Here is a 19,639-nt window from a genome sequence, read left to right as displayed (position 1 = left end):
AAGTGAGTACCACAAACAGTCTAACAGCCATTTCTTTAACCACTGTATAAGTACCGTCCGTGGGTGCTATTCAGGATGCTTCTAAACACTTTTTGTATGAATACACTGGTGTTCAAGAAATCCACCAGAACATAGGGGAAGCATTTGCACAGAATTAAAACAACAAACTCTAATACGATGTGGACCCTTACTTCCATGGCAAGTAGCCGTCGTGATAAACTGCTGTGGATTGTAACTGACCAATGGTGTATTGGAAGCAGTCGTGCCAACATTACCAACCAGGGACATACCATCTTTTATTTAAATGCATACATTGCAATTGGGCGGAATGAACATGCCCCTCCAGCCTAGACGACTCGCCCTCTCACTGTGGAGGCACATCTGTGTGGCCACCCAGGCACATCTACAACATTGCTGACATCATGATGAATATCTCACCCCATTCACAAAAAATCTGAGCAGGCTTAGCAGCACTTGGTTCCTTTGTGGCAAGATAGATTCTGAAGGATTTTGTCTTTTTTTATTATTTATTTTATATTTTGGAGATCTGGCCCATAGGGCAGCATCCCAGCCAGCTTGGGGGGGTGGACAATTGCCCCTTTGCCCCCTTTGCCAGTCCACCCATGCATGATTAGTGCTGCATCGTGGTTTTGTATAATCTTAAGATGTTCAGAGTTTTAATTATAATATTTTTGATTGTGCTTTCAGGAGGCATTGATCCTCTTCTCCGAGGCCTAATGGCAAATCGTGCAAAGCTGAACAGACAGAACCAAATCATGGTGGACGAGTTAAGATAGCGACTTTTCAAACTGTTCAATTCAAGAGGATTGGCCTAGATTTAGCCGCCATCAACATGCAGCGGGGCCGAGATCATGGTCTTCCGGGTAAGAATCTAATGGCCAAATACCCAAGTATACTCAGCTAAGGAACTATGGAGGGTGCAGGGAACTGTGGCCTTCCCTGTAAGAGAGTAGAGGGCGAGAGAACATGGCCTCCGAGTAAGGCAGCAGCAGGGAGAAGAACAGAGCATCCTGGCATGCAGCTATAAGAGAGAACCTCAACCTCTGAGAAAGGGACCAAAGTATGGAGAGAGCAACATCCTCCCAGGTTAAGATAAATGTGTTTACGCTGTTCTTGAAAGGCACTTCTAGATGCTATTGGTAAATGCATACTCTTGACCTGAAAAATTGTTTCAATAAATTGATTTTTACACCATTCTTAAATTAGGTTTCCAAATCTTTCACTATCATGCAAGCACATTTATCATTTTGACATGTGCAATCCTTGGTGATATTTCAGTTCACACCTTGTTATTAAAATATTTTCAAAAAGACTCAAACAAATCAGTGTGGCCTATCAAATATACGGAATACACCCGTCATTGGCACAACGGTATGGCGCTGCAACACTGAACCTTTCCACTTTTTGATGACCTCTCTCTTTAAACTCAGCCCCACCCACCCAAAAGAAAGGTGGAAGGTGGGAATAGGTAGGGAAGCAGGAACCTCACCTGATCATGCTTACTTCTGCATATAGGCCACCTGGGAGATATTATAGGCCACCTGGGAGATATTATAGGCCACCTGGGAGATATTCAAACTGGCATCTTCTTCTTTCTAACGACCTAAGATCAGCGCCAACATCAGCAGTATTTACAACCACATGGAATGACACCTGACACCTGTCCCACTCGACACAATGTGTAAGTTCTTCATTCACACTGTATATAACCTCCCCAGTTGTCCCACACCCTCCCCACCATCTGCACGCCGCTTAGCTCTCTATGCACAGTCTCTTTTTAAATTCCTGGTAAATCTTTCTGACTCTTTCCCACACAGTCTGCCCTCACATTTCTGATCTTTCTTTCTCTTTTACCCTCATCACTGGAACTCCCCAATCCAGGAGTCTGCAACCAGCAGCTTTATAGATGTTATGGACTACAACTCCCATGATCCTTTACCATTGGCTAAGCTGGATAGGGTTGATAGCAGTTTCTGTCCAAAACATCTAGAGAGCCGAAAGTTGCACACCCTTACCCTAATCCATAACATCAAGCAAGGTTATGTACTCTCCCTATGCAAATGCAAAGGTTTACTTTTGTTAATTAACGTATAGTTTGCTAGGCTGCCACACTAAGGCCTGCACTTTCACTCCCAAGAGATCTTTACTAAGGACTAGCAATGATCCCCTGTCTGCCCATGTCTTTAGGATCTGAAGTGGAAAGAACAGTACTACCCTTCCTACACCTAAAAGATGTCTTTTCTTAGCTGCCTTTCAGTGTATGTTTTCTCATAACCTTGATCTCTTCACTTCCTAAAGTACTATTTCACCTCCTTTCTGTTATGTGGTAGCTCCCTGTGTTGGCAGCTGAAATGTCCTACAAACATCTCTGGGTTTAAGTGCAGAACACGCAATATAAAGACTATGAATCTTCCACCCTAGTCCCAACAAACAAATGTTTTGGTACCTTCAATCCTGATCTTAGCGTGCAGGATGCAGGCTGCCTCAGTGTTACAATGTTTGGTTCCTTCACCGTTATCCTTTTCACCTGATACCATCCACTCATCCACTTTAGCCAAAGACTGCAATGTTTCTATGACTCTGGCATAGAGAGTCTTTAACTTGCTTTTGTAGTGATTGCTTCTTAATATGCATCTGTTTTTTTGTGTATTCCCTCTAAGCAAGACACTACTTCACACTCCCACAGTCTGCTTTTTGTCATTTATTTGAGCCTTTGTCCCTCTTTCCTTTCTATGTCCTCTAATGTTAGAGTTGCTAAATTAGAGATGTGAATCTCCACCCAATTAGATTTCTCCTTAGCCATAATATTCGTGTTAGCTGCAGCGCTCAAAGCCTAGTCCTCCAAATTGGAGAAAACAAGGAAACCTTGATATTTGGAGCACAGATTTGCTGCAGTGGAAACTGACTACAAGCTTGTGGCACTAAATATCATTGATCATACTGTTCAACATTGGCTTTCAAACTACAACAGTGGCACATCTGTTCCCAAATGTAAACAAAAAAGACAATAGTCGTGCACTGGTGCCTATTCAAACAGTATTATACTCAATACTTCACAAAATACTTTTTTATTGTACAGAAATACATATCAAAATTTCATAAAACTTTATACACATTCATAAGTATAACTACACATTTTGAGAAGTGTCCTAACTTCTAAAACTCGTATGTAAAACAGGAGATCCTATAATCTCAAACATCAAAACGTTCCACTGATGGAGAGTACTGCTGTCTAGAACTAACATCAAGATCAGAAGTACACCTGAGCTATACATTTCAATTTTTGCAAACCTGAGCCTAGTTCTGTTTTTTTACCCCACATCTTTCTGTCCTTTCCATTAACTGTCGGACAGTCTTCAGGGGTGATACACATGATTTTGTATCTCCTACTAACAGGTCCCTCTAATAATAGGAAACCAATGCTGTGAAGAAAATCTTCAATAGTTCTTAATAAGCTTTCTGGCCACATGTAGATCACAATTTCTCGATTAGGACTACCTCAGCCTGGAACTTCTTTCTGTGCATCCTTCAAAATTGATGGATGGTCACAACATCATAAATATGATGACCCCCTCAATGTGTCTACTTCAATGCCATCGAGAGGTCCTACAGTCGTACCTCTCTTTTACGAGCTACGCTTTATAGTCCACTATTGCTGAACATCGCGCCACGTCTGAAACTTCCTTCTGTTGTTAAAAGATACCCAGCTGTGAGGCTCCCCGTCTACAGGTTCTCCGGGGTTGCCCTAGGTAGGGTTTGCTGTCTGTTAGCCACTTTCTGAGCTCTCTGTTAAGGAAGAGGTTGAAGGAGTTTTTGCAGTAGGAAAAGGGGGTGGTCTCTAAAGTTCTGGGTGAAAGTTTGCTTTTACTTCCATCGCGTGGTATCAGGTGGATGACCCCCTCCTCCTGATGTTTGCCAGTTATACCAGATCCAGGGGGAAGGACTCCCTTCCCCTAGATTCTTGGATTCTTTCTGGTGCTTTTGAAACACAGAGTTCCAACCGAGGTCATCATCCCAGACCCAGGCTTTTCTTTGACTTGGCAGGCTTGGTTCACTAACCTGCCACCCACTGCCACGAGGTAAAGGACTTGTATCTCTCTCTTGGTTTAGGTCTTTGACCGGGTTTCTCTTCTTCTTTGGATTGGCGGACTTGGTAAAATCACCTGCCAAGTACCGCCAAAAGGAAGATGACTCATATCACTATCTCGTTTAGAGTCTCTGACCATGGTTTCTCTTCTTCTTTGGTTGGTGTGCTTGACCCTTTTCTGGTGGCCAGTGGGTCTCTCCCATCTACTAGCACAAGGAAGAGGAACTATTTTACAGGTTTGACACATACAGGGGCCAATAGGTGTTTCCACACTATTTGGCCGAGGAAGAGTCGTTAGAACCCACTTCCCTTCTACCCCATGTCCCCTCCGGGTTTCGCTTCATCGTTGGATTGGCGTACTTGGTAAAATAACCTGCCAAGTACCGTCAAGAGGAAGATGACTCATATCACTATCTCGTTTAGAGTCCCTGACCATGGTTTCTCTTCTTCTTTGGTAGGTGTCCTTGACCCTTTTCCGGTGGCCAGTGGGTCTCTCCCATCTACTAGCACAAGGAAGAGGAACTATTTTACAGGTTTGACACACACAGGGGCCAATAGGTGTTTCCACACTATTTGGCCGAGGAAGAGTCGCTAGAACCCAATTCCCTTCTACCCCATGTCCCCTCCGGATCTTTCGTATAACCCTTTACCTTCACAGTGATCTTGTTTGTCACTGGGGCTTCCAGGGACAAGAGTCTGCGTCTCTTCTTCTTCAGGCTTCTTTCCGCATATGCGGCGACAGCGCAGCTCCTTCTGTGCAGTTCAGTTTCACTGGGTCTCTCTCTGTGTCTGCGACGGCCTTGCAGTCCCCTGCTATGCAGCTCGCCTTTGTTCCTGCTTTCAGTTTGGCGTCGGTGGTTGCTCCTGCACCACCTGTGGAGAAGTGGAACTGCTGCTGCAACTCTGCAGCACTCTCTGTGCTAGTTCTCCTCTGGTCCCCCAAGCAGCTTTGAAACTCCTGTGCCTGAGAGTTTCCACAGCTGCTGCCTATACCGTCTGGAGTCGACTTCTTGCTTTGTCCATTGTCAGTTTTTACACAATGTATCTGGCTTTCACCAGTATAAGTCTTTCATTAGTTGTGTTGCCTCACTCTTCATATTTGGGTTGGCCACCTCGTACCAGTACTTTGGTGACAAGTGATCTTCATATTTCCCATGCTGTTCCTCGTTGCAGTATTTTCAAGTATATTGAGGTCTTCTGCCTGATAGCAGTAGATGGGTCTACTATTTAAAAAGAGGTTAGCAAACGAAAGAGGAACTAAAGTATATGGGGGGGTGACAGTGTTATAAGGGATGTACGCTAAATGATCACCCTTATCCCCAGAGGGGGAGTCCCTCCCCATGAGATTCTCCTGTATAAAACCACCCGCAGCTCCAACGTGGAATTCGTCAGATGGACTTGCGCATGCTCCCATCCAGGGCCCATCACCAGGCATGCTAATGGCACCACCGCATCTCTGGTGCCGGTTGATTCGCTAGGTGTTGAAATTAAGGGAAGGATATCTGAGTATGCACTGTCAAACTTAGGGAGACAAACTTCATTCGAAAAGTGATGGATGAAAGGCTGTGAAAATATCTACGGTATGGTAGGCATTGCTCTCTGCTGTCTTCCATGCCATTGTATCCACATCTGTTCTTGTCCCTATTCTAATGTGAGCAGTCCTTCACGCCTGCTAGACCAAAAGGATAAAACAACCCTGGAGTTGCTTTGCCCCTGCGGGGACCTGGCTTAGCTGGTTGGATTGGACTGCTCCTTAGGGACAGTATCAAGACTGATTTGAATATAGCTGGTCCCTTTCTGTAATCTCCCAGACGGCCTAAAAAGTGATGGTATTAACGGCTGCCCACGAGTAATTATAGTAGTTATGACTAATTCAAAACCTTGCACCCACCAGTTTTCTAGCAACAAGAGACACCCAATTGGCAGAAGTGGTGTTATGCAAAACCCAGCTACATTACATTGCATTACATTTTGATTTTATTCCTTTTCCCTTCCAGAGTTACATTTCCCATTTAGCAACCCTTATTTTGTTCACCTATACTCAAGTAGGTAAACCTACAGAATAGATGATTTGAATGTAATTTCTAAGGTACCTTAGTTTGTTGATGCACCTGCTGCAGTTATGTGTGCAAACTGCAGGTCACAAGGTTGTATCCTCGATGAGCCAGCCAACAGAAGAATTCTTCCTTCAGAGGTTATCATTGAGGTGACTCATGCCCCCCCTGTGTGGGTTGGACGGGGGAACAGCCAACAGAGCTGCTAGAGACTTAAGCGTCAGGGGATTTTTTTTTTTTTGTTATAGTCCCGCAGCAGGCACAATCCACCACACTGGTATGCCCTGTCATGTCAGAAGATAAATCTCCCTGCCGTTCCATATAAAAATACTTATCATAAAAAATAATCCCCCTCCACCTCATCACAATCGTCTGCCATTTTAGAAATGGGATGAGTCAGCAGTTTATTTGGACTAGCATAAATCTTCTCCTAGCCCCTTCCTGCTGATGTATTATTCATCTTCCTAAATTTTATTGAGCCATCCATTTTATTTTTCTTCTTTCCTGGCGCAGGAAAAGCGCCAACCCCTTGTGATGGCCAGGAACACCTCTCCATCAGATCTCTGAGCTCAATCCATCTCATCCACATTGGCAACCTTCTTCTTAAATCCAACCATTAATGAGACAGATAAGTCATCCATGTCTCATGTTGTGTGCATTTAGTCAGATAGCCAAGGGCTTGCATTGACTCCTTTTGTTCAGCGTGAACTGCAAAAGGTCTTGGAAAATACGTATTTAAGCTTCCTTGTATTTTATATTCTCAACTGTCCACATCTTCATTGGAATCTCTCTTTTCTCCTGATAATAATGGCATTTGGCCACCATAGATCTAGGTATTTTTGCTTGGCCCTGGCTCTGTGTGCCCTGTCAAGTAAAATATGTTTTCCACCTTCTTCTTTAAAGAGCATGTTGTTTATTTAGTTATTCTTTCTCTCCACATTGTGTGGTGTCTCCCTGTCCTTCTACGGTGCCCGGAAAATCCTGAGATTGCGACACCGCTCTCTGTTTTCAATATCGTCCATTTTCATTGTTAAGTCCGCCTCTCTAGGCCGAGCAGACGCGCTTCAGAAGAAGTTGCCTACTCACATTTCTAGTTTTGTAATGGATGCTTGTCACGTTTTGGGTCCTTAGTCTGATCTCTCTCTCTCTCTCTCTCTCTCTCTCTCTCTCTCTCTCTCTCTCACACACACTCCCTCGCTCTCTCTCTCGTTTCCATCTGTTCAGCACTTTTAAAGCATTAGAGGGACAGGATTGGATGTCTGCTGACATTTGGACCAGCTCAACCCTGGTACTAATTTCAGTCTCTGGAGGAGGCTCCCCTGCTACAAGTGTCAGTTCACCAGTTGAGGGCCCAGCTATAAGACTTTCACTCAGATTCTCCATCTGAACGTTTTGCTCCACTAGGAGAGTTCTTAGACTCCAGATACTCAGCATTCCCAGTGCTAGCTCAGAGCACCAACGTGGAATTTGCCAGATGGCCTTGCACATGCTAGGGCCCAGCACCAGGCGTGCTAATGGCACCACCGCATCTCTGAGAGAAGGGAGCAGAGAGTGAAAGTGAGCGGGTATTACTCCTCCCCTGAGGAAACCCCCTCTCTGGCATTCAAACATCTGCTATACTCACCGCTTCCTACCTCATGTCAGCTCTTTGCAGTGTGCTGATCTATTGCGAGGCCACTGAGATTGGTGACCCGCCTGCTGTGGTCTTGCAACTCCAATGACTCTCCTGTACCACAACGTGGAAAGGGAATGCCTAACAGCCTTTCCCCTTCCTCCACGTTTGTCGAACTGTGGTGCAGGATTCATGATAAAAAATGTGCATACATTTAGAATTATTTAGAATAAATATATGCAAATGTGTCTCATGAATATTAATGAGGGGTGTCCTGAACACCTGACATGGATCCGGCCCTAGAGGCCTGCAGTTGGACAACTAAACAGCTTAATTCGTCTTTACTGGAACATGGGTATTTACACCTCTAAGTTGCTCTCCTTAGGGTGCTTTGTCCCTTTAGCACAAAATTCGGGCTGGCAGGAAGACCAACGAGCTCTCACCCTACCAAGGAAACCTGCAAAAGGACAGTTATAGGTCCAATAGTGCCCTGGAAGAGTCACTTCATCTGCTGCGTCAACTTATTTGCTTTTAGGGGGAGATCTTGGTGCCACCTGTGAGCCGGAGGAGGGAGAGTTACCTTGCTGTTTGCACGATAAAGAGTGACATTTAGCTCGCACCATACACCGGCCAGCACCCACCCATGTACGGGGGCTGGTGACTGGTTAAGTGACTGGTTGTTCAGCACCGATATGAAAAATAACAAAAGTTAAGGCATAAAACTCACAGCTATACATGAATGGGGGTATCTACCTAAACTTTACTACTGGAGCCACCTGGGCTACTACAGCTTTAAAATAATGAAGATAGAAAACATTTAAACGGACTGGAGCAGAGGTACTGAACAGAAGAGGTAGGGCGCTCTGATGCATCACAGAGTTGTCTAATCTGACTAACCTAAGCAACTCACTCTTGCTTGGCTAGTAACAGACTTGCATGTATAGGGGACAGGGAAACAGAAGGTTCTTAAGACGTTCACATTGCAGGGGACCTAGCTGGACCCATCAGGATGGCATGACCTCCCACTGGCCTTGCTGTCTCTTGCTGGGCTGCTTGTTAGCATCTCGTTCCCTTTCTCCATCTGGTTCAGGCAGGTCATCTTCCCTCATTGCCAAGGTGCTACCTGCGATAAAACAAGAGTGGATTTGCATCTCCACTGGCATCCTGTATTTCCCTGCTACACAGCTGAATTTCCAGGCAAAGCGCTCCCCCTGTTGCTTGTCTGGCCCTGCTGGCAGCTTGGATGCTCTGCTTTCTGGACACTGTTAGAGCAAACACTGGATTCCCAGTGCGTCTGCCCCATCTATAGCTATTGCTGATCACACATCTGCTCTTTCAGTGAATGTTAACCTTGTGTTTCAATATTAAGTAGCTCAGCAAGTTGTGTGACTGTTGCTGAGATCTGTAGGTAACCTGTACAGTACTGCAGCTATTTTAATCCTTGTGGCGTCTCTTTTTCCAAAAGAAGTGAATCCTACTTGTGCTTGCAAACCTCCTTTAATTGTGATTTCTTATATATTTTCAGCTTGACCAATCAATCACAAGTTGGTGCTTTGCAATTCGAACTGAGAAGAAGTTATTACTCCATGGGGAATTAGAATATTAACCATTATGTAGAGCACAATGTTGGCGGAATTGTCTCTGGTCACTTATAGCAGTATGAGTTTGAGTCATGGTTCTCTCACCAAAGAAAGATGTGTGTTCTTCATATATGTAGATTTACAATGGACGTATATCCTTGCCTTTGGCTTTGGTGCCCCTCGACAGCGTTGTTCTACATTGATGTCTAATGGTGGGCCACACCAGGATTGCTTTATATTTTCTCAGCAATTTCACTACAATAATTAGTCACCGGGTTATTGGAATCTCATGACATTAGATTTCTCACCCTTCTTCAAGGAATTTGCTCGTGTTAAGGTGAGAAAAGAAAATGTAAAAGCGCCACTCGTTTTTGTTTATACTTCATAGGCCTTTTGTAGTTGGGTTCCCATGTCCGTACTGGTATGAATGGCATTGGGAGTGCTTGCGAGGAACAGCATGCTTGTGTACCAGGCATCTTCGGTTTGGGCAAAGGGCCTGAAAGCATCATTTTGAAATGGGCACTGCCTCCCTTCAGCCAGCCCTGGTTACTGCCTCTGCTCTGCTTCTAGCAGCTGCTTATTTCTGTAAAGGCTGGGGGCTGTCCTTGGAGCTACGAAGTTTACATACCGAGGTGCTGTCCACCAATACAGGGCTTTTTTGTACTTTCATGAGTAAAAAAATAAAAAATCAGCAAGCAACATGATTTGTTTAAAATAGTCTTTAAAGATTGCCCAATTTGTGAACAAACCTCAACTAATTGTAAGTGTTTGGAAAATCAGCATTATTTGTTGTTGTTTAAATTAAATCCAAGAATATATATTGTGTACTTTCCTGAAGTTTCCCTGTCAATACTTGAGCGCTTAATCCTGCTCTGGTTTGTGCTTTGCCTTTTGGGGCTTGTAGTCTTGAGTTTAAAATGGACAAGGTAAAACTACGAGTCCCTGAACACAAAGGGTTAAAATTAGTACTGCAAGCAAAAGCTACTCGTGCATGCCATGGGGAAACCTGAGAGCTTTTGCAAATTCAGAGCCCATGGGCTGCAGCTCTCAAGATTTCTTGCAATTTGCGTTTTGAGGGTATGGATGAGGAGAGGTTTCACTTGTGTCTTTTGTATCCTCATATGCTTTCCCTAGCCATAGCACCTGCACTAATGTAAGCATCCCTACATGATTCAGTGTGTGTAGTGTCTGCGTTTTAGAACATGTGCCGCAGCCTAGACTCCATCCCTTCTAATGCTCTTCCATTGGGCATGGAGACGGCCTTGAAAGCTGCCCTTTGAGGGCCTTTCATGCTCCCTACTGTGTGTATGAACCGAGAGCCAAGTTGGCTGCTGTAATGCTGTATTCTTCTTGGTGAAAATGTGAGATTTTAGCTCCCCAACCTACAGGTGCATTTTAAACCCCCAAACCGAGTTAGGAGACACTAAACTGTCCTCTAGGGAATAACCCCAGTGCCCGACAATTCTGGTCAGAAAAGAGATTCTGCTTTTAGCAGACATAACATGATGGCAGGGTTAATCTGAGCCGCGTTTAGTTATTTAACACGCCACCCAGAGCTCCATTTTCCTCTGTGTCTCATCACCCAACAAGTTTTTTTTTATGGTTTGGTATTTGGTTTATAGTGTGGTATTGTTACACGTCTCTTGCCCAAATAAGTGTCTCACTGTGTTCACCACAGCATGGAGGATTAAGTTCTGCCTACTGGGATTTCAACCTATGATCTGCAGGTCATGCGCATTTATCAGGCACCGCATGCTACCTATTAATTTATCTGGAATTGGACTACATGACTTGCAGACCACATACAGATCTCCAAAGCAGACACATTAACATGCTAAGCTTTCTTAAAAGAACTATCAATTGTGCGCTTTTAACAGATCACTGCAACAGGCACAATAGCCCAGCAAGCTCTCTTACGGGGACTCACACTAATAGCATCGAAGAAGTTGAGAGATGTGGAGAGGCTAGCTGTTACTTTTATTTAGGGGAAAAATTGTTCATGTCACTCATGACAGGCCCTAATCTCGGATCATCAACCCCTATATTTACCATGGAACATCTCCCCCTACATTTCCACCTCCACATGAGCCTCCCCACTCAGAACAGCCATATTATCCAGAATCGACTACGCCAACTCCATCCAGTCCAGTCTTCATCAATCTTCCGTCTCAAAACTGCAACTTATTTTTAAAAAAGCTGCCCGGCTGATCTACAACCTCCAGCCCCACAACCACATTTCTCCTGTGCTTCCTGAATCAAGTTCTAGTTCCACTGCCTAACCAATAGGATCTTCCTAAATCAAGGGCCCGAAAAATTAGTTAAAAAAACGAATCAAACCCAGCCAGCCCACAGGAACTCTAAGAACTCCTGACTCAGTTTCCTACAGGTTCCAACATTATACAAAAATCGCTTTGGTCTGCCACTTTTCCATTGTCGATCGCAGCCTCTAGAACTCCCTTCCCTCTAATCTCTGACTTAAAAGAAACCACATCCAGTTCTGGCACTCCCTCAAGAGCCTGCTCTTCTCACAAGCTTTCTACCCTCTGCCACCTCCTGGGACTGCTCCTCTTTGATCACACGTTCTGAAGTGAGTTTCAGTTTGCATGGTCATGATACAAGAACCCTAAATAATCCCATGAAAACCTTTCTGGGATTGGTGGGTGTCATGATATGATCTTGTATTGCTGTAAGGAATACATTTTACTGCCTGTACCCAAAAACCTATAGCTTGCCAAGTACTTTACCAAACAATTTTCCTTCAATTTCTATCAATTTGGATATCATTCCTGTGTCGCGGGTGCACCTGACCGGAAACTGCCTTCAAGCCCGAGCCTAAGCAGGGGTGTGGGCCGTTACCGGCCATGTACACCTCCAACAAGGGGTTGATTGCTATTCGCACTTTTACTTTTCATGGGAGAACTGGGCTCTGTGTGCATTGCACGAGCCCAATCATCCGTGAAAACAACAAAAAACAAGATTGCCCCGCTGTAGAAAATAGAAAAGGGACCTAATCCCTTTTCTTTTTCCATGGTGGGAGGGAGGAGGCAAGAGAGTGCCGTGACCAGAGCAGAAAACTGTGGTCCATCAGGTAAGTGGCGAGGGAGGGTGCAGGGCAAGGGAGTGGGATGGGTGGGGATGTGGGGAGGCAACAGGGAGAGGATCCCGAGAATGAAGATGGTGCCACCTGGGACTGGGCCTCGGTGGCTGGAAAATGCGTGCAGTAGGCTGTGTGTTCTCGCCCGCATTCCCACCCACCTGATTGGCTAAGCGCCCTTCCCCGGGTGTGAATGGTACTTAACTACTACAAGTGAAAAGTTTGAGTGGAGAGGAATGTGTAATACTTTGACATTATAGCGAAAGCAAACATCTGAACTTTGCATTAGTTTACTGTTTGCCGATTCCAAAAATGAATCAGTACTTTTCAGATTCAGACATGTCAGTAAGTATGAAAATCACAGATCAAGCCGTTTGCTTGTTCCCATGAGATATATACGAATCTCATTTTCAAATTCATAAAGGTTTTGTATATTAGAAGTATAAACACAAACACACAAACACAAGACGCTGCCATTGGTCTTCATATATGCCGCATGTTTTTTGCTGTGGCCCTCCTGTCTGCCCCCCTCCCCCCTAAATATGACTCCTTGAGATGTCCCAGCGGCCCACAAGCCTCACTGATTCTACTTGGAAGCTGCATGGTGAATTCTGCTTCCTCCTCTACATCTCAAGGATTGAGACGAGAGCGAAGTTCTCCACTCCAATGAGAACTCCACTGGCTCTTGTTGGAATGGTTCAAAGGTCGTTTTTACCCTCAAGAAAAGAATTAGTCAGCTTAGCTTGTGCAAATTGCAGTGAGCCTATTTCCAGCGGACCCTCATTTTAAAGTAAAATTACTATTCCAAATGCTTTTGGAAGTTGTAAATGATGTCCACACTGCTTTCAACCTCCCCCTACCCATTTCTTCCGTCTCTCTTCCCCTAGTTTGGGTTATTATTCTAACTGATTCATCATCAAAAATATTTCTCTCTGTCTTGACCAGGTTACAATGATTGGCAAAGGTTTTGTGGCCTCTCTCAGCCACAGAATCTGGCACAACTCAGAACCGTACTGCAGAATGGTGACCTAGCCAGGAAGTTGATGAACCTTTATGGAACACCCAATAATATCGATATTTGGCTTGGAGGAGTTGCTGAACCTTCTCTTCCAGGGGGAAAATTGGGACCCCTTCTGGCTTGCATCATTGGAAACCAGTTCCGAGTGGCCAGGGATGGTGACAGGTGAGCACATCAATTTTAGGACCAGTGATACAGGAACCTTTTTCCTTCTGCAGAACACAACCTATAGCGTTTGCCAATGTGAGAGGCCATTTGATCTATGGGGTGTGGCCCATATTCTGTGTAGGAATGCCCATGGCTCTATGGGGAGAGGCCCATGCGTATGTATGGAGAGGCTTTGAATTAGTTGGGAGAGATTATTGGGACTGTGTATGGGAGTAGAGGTCATTGAAGGTTGCACAATCTGCTCATTTCCTGATGGGAAAAAATAACTGCTTCATGTCAAATAATGAAACATGATCTCCGATAGATTTACATCGGTAGAGAGTTAAATTGGATCGGTCTGCTGGAGAGATTTCTTTAGGCTTGTTGTTTTGTCCTTGGGAATAAAGACAGTTTATAGAATTTGAATATGAATGTTGATTGGATCTTTTCCAATTGATATACCTATGAGAATAATTAGCTTTTTCCTAATTTATGGAAGCGAACCGTGCCCCCGAGTCTTTAGGCAGCTGTTTGAGTAAGAGTATCAATGTGCTGGACGAATTCTGGGCTTGGAGACAGGTAATCGCTGGGCGTGGTCGGACCATTTTAGCCTAAAGACAAGAGTGAAGCAGAAACTTTCTGAAAACGTCTAAATCTAATGGCACACAAATATTCACACAATCTGTTCATTTCCAACCATTCTTCATAGCTTTTATTATGAGAATTGTGGCCTATTCAGCAGCGCCCAGCGGCAAGCTCTGGAGAGGATGACGCTGGCTCGAATCATCTGTGACAACACGGGCATCACAGAGGTGCCAAGGAACGTCTTCCTGGGAAACACCTACCCCCTAGACTTTGTGAGATGCAACGAGATTCCCGCCCTGGACCTGTCTGCATGGAGAAGCAGAGGTGAAGAGCCGGGTAGGTGCTCATGGAGTAGGTGACCCCTGCATGGGTCACTCACAGGCAAGGCACCAGTTCACGTGTAGGTGCTGTCTCTCAGACTCAAACACAGTTAGCCTGTAGGGCAGCTTAGATATTTAAGAGCACAGTGATAACATCAGCACAGTTAAGGTTCACAACCAGGTAGGGTCAACTCATTCTTTCATTCTTTAAAGTTCATTATTTTGAATATAAGGGAATAATTCAGAGCACAATGGAACAAGTGGAAAGAAAGTTTCCATGCTTTTTTAGTCTAGTTTCAAATTCACATAATTGCAGACTTTGATACATATTATTGGCCTACTGGAGGTATTATACAGAGGTGAAAAAATGTCTAAGATTTCAGGCCCATAGACTTCATCAGGTGGTGTACAGGAAAAGGACTACCAGAGTAATACAAACTGTGCAGTTAATTCCCCTAGTGATAAAAAAGGAGAATTCTCATTTTAAACTTCATTGGGTAAAGAAATGCTGTTCATTGAATGCAGGCCTGGCACTACTGCCTTATCTGCAGGAACACACAACTTGTGACGGGGAACCCACAAAGCACCATTTTGTGTGACTCTTAAACAATAATGTTGTGCTAGCAGTTGCTACATAAAAGCACAGGTTAATATTCTGTCGCAGACGTTTTCTTTCTACCCCTGTCGTCTTTCCACTACCATCTGCCTCCACTCGCATGTATGGGAATTTGGTCCCATCCATACCTGACTTTGTTCCCAGACACAGCCGGCTTTACCCCCACTCTGCTTTGCCACTCAGACCTATTTTCACTCCAACTCATATTTACGTGTTCTCCACCGCACTCAATCGTGACCTCACTCACACTCTGTCATGTTGTGTCTCATGCACAGATCTCTTCATGCCCTCTTACACTTGGCTCTTCTGAAAGTGACACCTCTCGTCTCACCCACTCTCACTTAAGTGTCTTCTGCACTCTTACATCAGCCCTCACTCACATGCATGCGTCTTCTATCCCATTCATACCTGACTCTGCTGCCACTCACACCGCTACATCTACTATTTCAATTGCATCTGTAAGACTTGCACTACTCCCCTTTAGCAAACTTCTGGCTTGTTCCATACAAACCTCTTTGTGCATGCTCACACCTGTCTTCATGTCAATTCAAAGTACTTGCCTTTGGTTGTACTGACACCCAACTGCAGTTTCTCTCATTCATAGGTGTCTTCTGTCTCGTCCACACCGACTTCATCGCCATACACATCTGTACACATTCTGACACATCTGTCTTTCTTGCCACTCACACACCTCTTCACTTCCACATAGGTCTTCTGTTCCACTCACAACTGTCTTCACTCAAACTCATACTTGGGTGTTTCCTGTTTCTCTCACACCTGTTATCACTCAGTCAGGTGTGCTCAGTTTCACTTTCAGTGAAGTGTACTTTTCCCCACTCATACCCGACTTCAATCACAGGCTTTTCCTCTCTCACTCATATCTGTTTTCACTCACTGTTACGTGCGTTTTGCCCCACTCCCATCTTGTTCACTGCCACATGTCTCTACTCACATGTATACCTCTCCTCATTCACGCTCAAAGCTGCCTGCACTCCCACTGAGCCCAGATGTTACTTTGACTCACAATTAAGTGCATACTTCCTTCCCAGTCCTCCGTGCCATGTGTCATGCTGAGTATCACCTTCAGTTACCTTGCATCCTAGGTGTGACTGCCTTTCCTTCTAGTCTTAAAGAGGACCTTGCCTCCCCCATCAATCTGTTTTCCTCCAGTAACACATGTTTCTATCCACAGAAGATGAAAGTTCCACTGTGTAGAAGCCAATACATCCCGTAGCAATGCTGCCAAGACATTGGGATTCTTTGACTGGTGACAACGGTGTTGTTCCTGGGATCGTGGACAGCTCTGGGACTCAGCACTCTACTTCTGATGACGCCTTCCTCGTGGATTCCATACTCCATCCAAACGTGCGGACAGGCCTTGATCCTGCGGCCCGACACTGACTCCAGAGTTATGTCCGGAACTTGATCCTGAGATATGATGCTAAACCACAAGGACTTATTCATCTTGATCATAAGATACAACACTCATTGCCAGGCATATCCATATCTATTTTGCTTGTGTTCATGTGTCCTAAATGGTGCAAATGTAGTGTTTCCTATTTCTTCTTTTTGGGCCAAACATTTTAAAGGTTAAACTCTCTATGTTAACCATGTGACATTAAATATATGAAAAATATATTTTTGAAATATTCATTACCAGTGCAAAGATTCATCAAATTTAACTTGCGGTGACAGCTGTTCAAATTTTGAAACATAACACACACTATTAAAACGCACATTGCAAATGCATGCTTATTTAAAATCCCACAAGTTTATACCTAATACGAATGTCCAGCAGTGTGAGCACTTCCCTTGGAACTCTGCATGCGATTTGCAGATTCAGGCTTGAATCTTGACCGGGCCGACTCAGCTCTTCATCCTCCTGAGGGCAAGAAATTGAGAACCATTAAGTAGGGCAATAATGACACCTATTATCACAGAACTTAAAAGTGGAAGCAATCTGGCATGTAGCGCTATATAACCTATATATTAGTATTACATACTTGTAAACCAATGCAATCACTCACACACACCAACGTACTTAATGATACTCGCTGGCAGAATGTTGCATTAGGGCTGGTGAGCCCAGGCTTGCTTTTAAGGTCATCAGTGGTGGGGGGGACAATGATAAATTCCACTTGTTTAGAAAGGTGGTCTTCCATTTCACTACTTTCAGTTGATAAGAAAGAATCTGGATTAGTTAGCTTTGCACTGTATACTTTGTTTGAAATGTGTGTAGAAGCACTGAAATCAGAGGTGTTAGAGTAAGGCAGGGATCTGCAACTTTTGGCTCTCCAGATACTTTTTACTGTAACTCCCATAAACCCAAGGCATTATAGTCAATTGTCAGGAATCATGGGAGTCGTACTCCAAAGCACCTGGAGAGCCACAGGTTGCAGGCCACTGGAGTAAGAGCACGTGTGCCTAATGCCTTCACTGCCACTGAAAAGATAGACAAAGGAAGCTGCGAATAATAGAGATCGAAGCTTTTAGGGCAAGCACATTTATCTAGATAGAAGTGGCAAGCAACAGGAAGCAGACACCTGAATTCCTGACCACTCAACTAGGACCAGGACCAAACAGCCTTGCCCATTCTGTGCCCATTGACACATGCATCTAATAACTTTTGCTCCCACTGGCATCGGTTCAATACTTCAAGAGGAATATGGGCCACACGTTGGCTGGGAATCTGGGTGGATAGATTTAGGAAGAGAGAATTCCAGGGGAATTATTTAAGTGAAACGGATGGAGAAACATGTGGTGTCTTCTTTTTTTTAGTGGCAAAAATCCTGTTATGAATGAAAATTTTTTGCATGCTCTCATATACAAGGCCAAACAAAATAACGAGTGTATTTATGTGTGTATGATATGGGGTAACAATCCGATGTCAAGTTTGATATTCTACGGATCTTGGACAATGTCTGTTGGCCTAGGAAAGAGAAATCGCAGTGCAGAAGAGAGGGAAGTGAGGTAGCGTGGCAGGGTGGATATCATGCAACATAATACAAGGGCAGCATCATTGCAGTAGTTAACTAGAAGATATAGGTACATCTATGCCTACATTTACGAAAAATTAGGAGTTATGCTTCAGTCTATGCCTTTTAACAAGGTCCTGTATGAGGTAAGTCAGGAAGTGTAAGTGGTGTCTGCAAATAAAGTATTACTAGGACAAACCTGGTTCTGACCGCTTAAACATTTTTTAAAAACTTTTGTTATTGATTTTAAACACAACATAACTTACAGACTCTCATGTACTTTACTTAACATTGTCCAGTCAATCATGTCTGTATGTTCCACACCCCGCAACTCTCCCCGTTATCCCAGCCTATTCCACTAACATTGTGCTAAAATCTTACATCGACTTTAGATATATACATTTGCATACGTTACTGATTGTGCGGTTCGGTTATTACTATTCAGGTATTGCTATGCTGTAAAGCCCTCAGCTCCTGCACCATGTGTTTCCAGGAGTCGAGCTCAACACTGTGTTCTCCTTGGCCTCAGCGGGCTGCTTCCTGCCAAACTGAGGTTTCCGCAAGCATCCATTTCTGGAGTTCGCTCCACCACAAGCACACTTCCGGTCTCTTGCACGCTTTTCACTGCATTCCTATTCTTCGTTTTGCCAGGATGTATGCTAGGTCCTTCAGCTTACTGACATGTCTTGCTTGTTTTGGTTGCACGAAAATGGCAAGTATACAGGCTACCGGTGTGCTTATGTCTCGCGTTATACCTGCCCGTGCGAAGGCCTGCGCTATTTCTTCCCAGTATTGACGGATCTCCGAACAAGCCCAGAACATGTGCACCAGGGTTGTAGGTGAAAGGATCGAATACAAAGGGTTGAAATGCAATTGTTTCGATTCAAAAGGACCGAAAACAAAAAAATCGAATGCACCCTGTTTTTTGCCCAAAAACACCACATTTAACCTATATCAAGGCCCCCCAAAAAAAATACATTTAAAAAAAGTCATTCAATCATTTTTTTTCCAGTCCTTTTGACTCGAAACAATTGCATTCAATCCTTTTAATTTCGACCCTTTGACTGGACACTGTGCATCAGATCTGCATTAATCAATCTTAATTTCGGGCAAGTTTGTTCTGCTGCTTTGCTGAAACTGTCAATCCTCTTCGAGGTCAGGTATGCCCTATGAATTATATATAGCTATATATCAATTGGAGCTTCGCATTTCTAGACACCTTTTTATGATAGGCTAATGCTCTACCGCAGACTGCAACTGTTAATCTGTTAATTGCTCTTGCAAGTCTACCTCTCAGCTGCACCTGGTCTGCCCCAGCATGTCTCCACTCTGTGACATTAATAACTCGTATAACCTAGACACTGCATGTCCACCTTCCGAAATATTGCAAAGTGTTTCTGTACTGTTATCCTCTTGCCACACCACATCCGTACCCAGCCACTTCTGCTGAAATAGAGTGAGGAGTGAAGCGTGTGTCATGTATTGTCCTGCATGTAGGCCTATTTCGGAGGTTAGTACACTAAAGTCCCC

At 44.2% G+C, this 19,639-nt stretch overlaps 1 protein-coding gene across 1 annotated transcript; it reads left to right on the top strand.

The window, feature by feature from the left end:
• The first annotated feature begins 823 nt into the window (after positions 1 to 823).
• Positions 824 to 16,772, top strand: LOC138489645 (eosinophil peroxidase-like). Its single transcript, XM_069617323.1, has 4 exons — positions 824 to 884; positions 13,394 to 13,631; positions 14,323 to 14,534; positions 16,327 to 16,772. Exons 1-4 carry the CDS (start codon positions 854 to 856, stop codon positions 16,347 to 16,349), a joined length of 504 nt encoding a protein of 167 aa, XP_069473424.1. The 5' UTR covers positions 824 to 853; the 3' UTR covers positions 16,350 to 16,772.
• The last annotated feature ends 2,867 nt before the right edge of the window (positions 16,773 to 19,639 follow it).

This window comes from Ambystoma mexicanum, chromosome 9 (assembly GCF_040938575.1).
Source record: "Ambystoma mexicanum isolate Mex_15411 chromosome 9, UKY_AmexF1_1, whole genome shotgun sequence".
NCBI classification, from domain to species: Eukaryota; Metazoa; Chordata; class Amphibia; order Caudata; family Ambystomatidae; genus Ambystoma; species Ambystoma mexicanum.
Note: the sequence above shows the minus strand (reverse complement) of the source record. Positions and strands in the feature narration are given on the sequence as shown.